The sequence below is a fragment of the Meleagris gallopavo genome, chromosome Z (assembly GCF_000146605.3).
Source record: "Meleagris gallopavo isolate NT-WF06-2002-E0010 breed Aviagen turkey brand Nicholas breeding stock chromosome Z, Turkey_5.1, whole genome shotgun sequence".
NCBI classification, from domain to species: Eukaryota; Metazoa; Chordata; class Aves; order Galliformes; family Phasianidae; genus Meleagris; species Meleagris gallopavo.
Window position 1 is genome coordinate 8,544,251 of NC_015041.2, and position 6,203 is coordinate 8,550,453.

General features: G+C 37.9%; 1 protein-coding gene across 1 annotated transcript in view; it reads right to left on the minus strand.

Annotated features, from left to right (window-relative positions):
- Positions 1-2,546: 2,546 nt before the first annotated feature.
- MTMR12 (myotubularin related protein 12) overlaps positions 2,547-6,203 on the minus strand; it is a 30,481-nt gene continuing 26,824 nt past the window's right edge. Inside the window, exon 16 of the mRNA XM_031557226.1 lies at positions 2,547-5,604. Coding sequence (XP_031413086.1) covers positions 5,029-5,604 — 576 coding nt within the window. The 3' untranslated portion in view covers positions 2,547-5,028. The remainder of the gene's footprint in view (positions 5,605-6,203) is intronic.

Sequence of the window (6,203 nt, forward strand, 5' to 3'; positions counted from 1 at the left end):
TAAATGCAGTTTCCATTTAGGAAAAATAACACATATCAGGATTTTATTTATTCTAAATATTTACTCTTAATTACAGGACAGCTACCAGAGCTGCCATGCTCCGTACTGACACGGAAGTGAGGGATCTTGCAGTCTGAAAACCCACTCATTAATTGTCGTGAGTTAGGACATCTGCAGCACTCCCTTATCTGGCTTTCACATGTTCTCACCACCTCAGAATTCAGCAGGAAAAACCACAGCAGGTATAAACTCAATCTTTTTCAAACTTAATTCGAAGAGCTTTCACGAGAGCATGTCAAGAAAGAGTTGTTGAAGAGTGGAAAGTCTGAGCTAGGAAAATAGAAAATGGAGGAAGTGGCTTTGTAAGAAACAAATAGTATTTATCTGTGTATGAGGAACTTGGTAAGAGGAATTCTGTTTTGTACATCGAGGTCACAGTGAAAGCTGAAGTATTTGCTTCAAGTTTTGGTGGTGATACAAGAGATCTCCACATAAAATCTGTTCACCTGTCATCACATCCATAAACATTCCTTAAAACAATGTTTGTAGAAACAGAAAGAAGTGAATCCTACTCGCTGAAAGTGAGTGAGCTACCAGCCCACAGGCTTGGCACTGTTTACAAAATATTTGAAGATTTACACGTAATTAGCAAAACTGTACATTAATTCTAGCTGAATTAACTGTTACTGATTTTTCTTCTTCTTTTTTTTTTCTTCTTTTTTTTTCCCCCCCAGAATGGGAATACTATTAACAAGGATTTTAAGTGACTTTCAGAAGTCATAAAAATGCCAGCTGATTCCCAGGAAAATCAAAAGGTTCCCAAGCCTGATTTTGGGCTCCTATAATAGAATAGAAGAAGTATTTCAGAACACAGAAACAGACATTCACCAAGACAAAGAAAATAAAAATTTTTGTTGCATAACATGTGATACTTGATCTGACTGTAAATGAGCAGATTTTCCTATCTGAGAGTTGCATTCAGTTTTGTATGAACGCCGCAGGCATGGGGTTTCTCACTCTTTTCCCCTAGTGATGACAGAGGACTGCTCACACTTCCACCTATCTGTACCAGAGCTTTGGCAATCAGCAGATAGTTCTGATCATGCTTAACAGAAATAGATTTCAATTTACTAGATATTGAGAAGCAGGCTGCAGACCACCTGGCCTGGCCAAGCCACCACTAACCCATTTATTTTGTCCCCCAGGAACAGAGTTACTAAAGTTGTCCTTTCAACAAGTTATTAGCAATGACAGACTAACTGCTACACTGCATCTCACTGCAGAACAGAGGAGATGAAGAGAGGGGAGACTGAAGGTGTCATGGTGTGAGCAGGGCTGGGACGTGCCAGAAGGGATGGGGAATTTCAAGGAACGGCAGCACAGTTGAACAAGTCATCACTGTGGGAAAGCAGTTTCCATGGTTCTGCTTTTTACAAAGCTATTTATCAAAAGCTTTCCTAGGTAAACAGTGAACCTGTTTCAAGCAGCCAGGCAAAGCAACAGGGGAAATACTGCTTGTTTTGAAACAGCTATTTCTCCAACTCAAACAGCAGCTGTGTTCATCTTTTGTGCTCATTGCCTTCTGGGATACACCAGGTTCAGTGTTCTGCAAAGCTTGGTAAAAAACATTTGTCACAGGGTAGTTATACTATAAACAAAGGAAAAGGACATGGCCCCATCAGAAGGACCTTAGCTCACACCCCTTTCAGCCACTAAATAGATCATGGAAGAGCCAAAGCAGTTCTGAATATGAAATGCTTTGTAGGATTCAAAATATTTCATTACTCCACCTCTTCTTTGTCACAGAAGAAGAAACACACCTCAGGTAATTTATAAACCAAGTTTCATGCAAAATATGGGTTTCAGGCAGTAAGCACTGTATACAAGGCTTCCAGCTCAAGACTTGAAGAAAGGAAACCTCTGTGTGACAAATAACCCATTGGCAAGACACGCTATCATACTACCTCCTGAAACGGTTATGCTTATATGCTTTGAACATGAAATGAAAAAGCTTTAATTGCAGGAAGAGATCAGGAGTATGAGCCGGCTGTAAGTACCTTTATAAAGCACTCGGATTCCAGCAAGCCATACAGCAATAGCTGAGCACGTTCACTACAGTAAATGCCACCTCAAAGCCAAGTGGTCAAAGTACACACAGGGATCTGAGATGTGGGTGAGGCTGTGGCACACCTTGTGTTACAGTGCAACCCAGCACCCTGCTGCTGTTCCTGTTCCAACGGCAAATCCTTCTTAAACCTTATAGCAATTTTATACGTTCTCTTTAGGACATTATTTTTGAGTGATTTGTGCTCATGCTGGATTTGGGGACAGAAACTAGTAATATGTCATCTCTGGAAAAAATAAATTACATGTTTTTTGTTTGTACTCTATAGTTTACCATGACCAGCACTCAACCTGTACTCAGAACACGTTCGGTTTGAGGAATACTCGGCCTCTGTAATTTCAGGAAGTTTCTGTGTTAACACGGTAAGAACAATGCTCCTCCTTGAAATGGGGAAACAACTCAATGAAAGACAAGCACACCATTGTGAATGAAAAATTTTAATAGATCCCCAAAACAGTTAAGATTGCAATATTTTAATAGATCCCCAAAAAATGCCATTCGACAGACACGCTCTAGATCACCTCAGTAGCTTTCCACAGTCATCCTATGGCACTGCACTGAATTTTGATCTTTTCTGAACTGATACACTCGTCCTACAGCATAGCCAAGGTCAAAACTGTACAGCTTCCTCTCCGTAGGTCTGCAAATACCCTGTGTACAACTCAAAAAGCCTTGTCACTGCAGATTGTCAAGTTCACTACAATTTAAAGTGTCATTTTGCAAAACAGAGCTTAAACACACATTGTCATTTCAAGATAAATATGACAAAGTATACTTTATTGACACCCTCCACACTGCCCACTAAAGAGGAAAAAGAGTAGCATTTATTTTTTTAAGCCAACTGTACAATTTCTAGCTTGCATTCAGTGTAAAAACTTGGAGGTATAAACAGAAGTTTAGTGAAAATATTAAGTACATTTCCAATCCTGCAGTGCAGAAAACCAACAACAATGGTATTTACTCTACATTAGAAGTGTTCTATGTTCAATTCCACATATATGTTTCTCCTCTATATAAACTTCTGATAACTTATGTACAAATCAGATGTCCAACATCTGTAATATAAATATGCAATCTTCAGGACTGAGCCATAATAATAGTTTGATCAAAAGTACAGAAAAATTCATGTAATAGATTTTTTTTTTTTTCTAATGACAGTGTTTAAAAACCCCCAGAACCCAAATGACCTTAGAATGACAGATATTTCTTCTCTACAAAAATGCACTGCTCAAACAAACATAGAAATCATTGGATAAATGCATTACTTGAGCCACAATAAGGTCAGAATGACATGTGCTGGACAGCCCATTCCAATAAACAATAGCTGTACAAACAACAACGAGATATGTATCAAAGCAGGAAGCATAAGTACTAGCATATTTTTAAACAAACTGCTACAAACTCAGGCTACTAAGATTAAGGCAATCAGGAGTTGAAAAGCTTCAGTTTGGCATAGAATTGCAGCGGTATCTCTCCCTCCCCCCACTTACACATTTCTTTTAACATTAATGTTTTTAAAGAGCTGCAGATGATCTTTTATTATACATACGAAGTACAATTCACTGTGAAGTGACTGATCTGTAACTTAGTTTAATAACCCTGATTACATTGAGCTGATCAAATTTTAAAGTGTTAGTTTTACTATTTGACTTTTCCAGCATGGATTTCTAAATCATACAGAGAATATTCAACATCTACCATCTCAAATTAACTGAAACATGATTTTCATCCATTCTTGGGGTACTCTACCATTTAAGGGTTCAAAATAGAGTTGACAGTCAAATAACACTCAACTTTACAAAGGACAGTTATTTGCAGCAAAAATACTTTTTATATAAACATACACACAGTAGATCAAAAAATCAACAGGCATTTCTTTATGGCTTTTTTCACTGAGGTACTGTTAGAACATCCAGTAACAGGATGGAAATGTTTGTAGGGTATGAAAGCCACATTCATAAGCTGTACCACTAACTCATGTCAAGTGGCAACAGACTGCAAATTCAAGACTGCCTTCCCTTCCGTGTGGAGGTCTCAGTGCAAGCTTCAGAAAGCCTCAAAGGCAACTGGCATATGCAAGGAAATTAGAGTAAAAAAAATCTCCACATCTAAAGGAGAGGAAAAGAATATCCATAATAAACTGAAATCTCTGTCAGGCCGTTTCCTACAATCAACAGCAAACATTTGGGACTTAATTTTCCAAGGCAGCAAGGGAGTATGACAGCAGACACAACAGGTCTTGAAATGTTTAGTTTGGCTCTTCCACCTGATCTTTAAGCTAAGTGCAAGCAGAGCCTTAGAAAAGCCAAGCTACTATACCACTACACAAGGTGAAGTTCTGCAAGCCAGTGATGAACACTGTCAGAAAGGATGAGACTGACAAGCACATGACTTCATTTGATGCCACATCAGACAAAAATCCCCAAGTTTTGTTCTCAGTTGTAAAAGCTTATGCTTGAAAGCACATTAAGTTTCACCTTCCCTTCTTCATTTCACATGATGGACAACTGCAGATGTATTAATAGTTTTAGCACAAAAGGAATAATGTTTAATGTTAAGCAAATCTGTAGATTCCTTATAACTGTTGCTGTATGCATTTAGTATTCTACCTCTAAATCAGAATTTTTTTTTAATTTTTTTTATTTATTTTTTTGCATAAAGCAGCCACACGGTGCTGCTAGACTTGCTTTTCTTTTTTTTCTTAGACCTATACTAAAAACGTGTTTCTGCAATAAATACTGTTAGAGTGAAATGGAAGTTCAAAATATACTCAGCCAAGTTTCCTTTACCCTACAAACCCACTCAGCAGGCTGTAGATACTCGAGTTCTTTAGATTAGGATAGCAAAACATCTTAAACTCAGAGCTTAACCACATAGAATTCATACTTAAATTTATATACATTTTATAACATATCACTACTTAGATCAACAAATTCATCATCTCTCTTGACCAAGTCATCTTCATCTTCCAAGTCTTTCCAGGTGCTAGTGGGTAAAGCTGGTTTGACAGACTGTCTCTGAAGTAAAGCAAAAGGAAACAAAGATGACAAACGGGCAGAATTTCTCAGCATTGGGACAGCATGTATGTCTCCAGAAACAGCTTGACTATGTTCTTCATCCATTTTCACCTGCAAGTTTTGCACTTCCTCCATCAAGTCCAAAATCTTGGCAGCTGTGGCTATTGTACCTCCGCCATGAAGCTGTGCTTCAGGAATCCATCGTAAATAGCGTTGAGCCCAGACTTTGATTTCAGGTCCATCGATGCGAGGCAACAGAAGACCATGATAATCAATAGGCTTACTATGCCAGCTATCATAAAACTCCCTGAAGCTATTCGGAGGTTCATCTGAAGAATTTATGAACTTGCCAATTCTTTTACCCAGAATGTTTTTAATTAGATGATCTGTTTCCTCCCTGAAAAATCCTCTCTTTGGGGAAGATTTTGTTTGTGTCAGTGGCAAAGAAAGCTGTCGTTGATGCTTTACGGGGAAAAAGAAAATAAAAATATACAAAGATAAATATTGATGAGACTTTAAAAATCTTCAGCAGAAGAAAAACATTGAAACTGTATTCAGAAAATATCTAAATTCAATGAAGTGACTTAAACACAGCCTTGCCTTTGCTATAGTGTCTAGAACTGCTACTCTTGATGGCTAATACATCAAATAACTCGCACAGCATTCTGTATTTTCATCTACTTTCCCTGCAACTATAGCAGTGAAGTAACATTGAATAAAGCATTCCTCGAAACAGGAAAATGCCCTTCATACAAGTATTACAGACTTCCAACTTAATTTAAGATGGCCATACAAATCAAAGAGCATTTGATTTAGAAGTTTTTAATTCTACATTTCCTCATTATCTGCCACTTTACAGAAGCATATTATGCTGTATATCGTAACAGTGACACACCTGAGAATGCTTTAGTACAGAAGAGACTTTAGACAACAGGGAAACTACAGAACAGCTACCCCAAACAAGTTTCTTCTTCTGAATTTATGTTATTTGCTAGTAATGAGGCGACCCACTCAATACAGCATATCCTTGACAGATGTTGTTCCTTGCTGGGTTTCGCTGT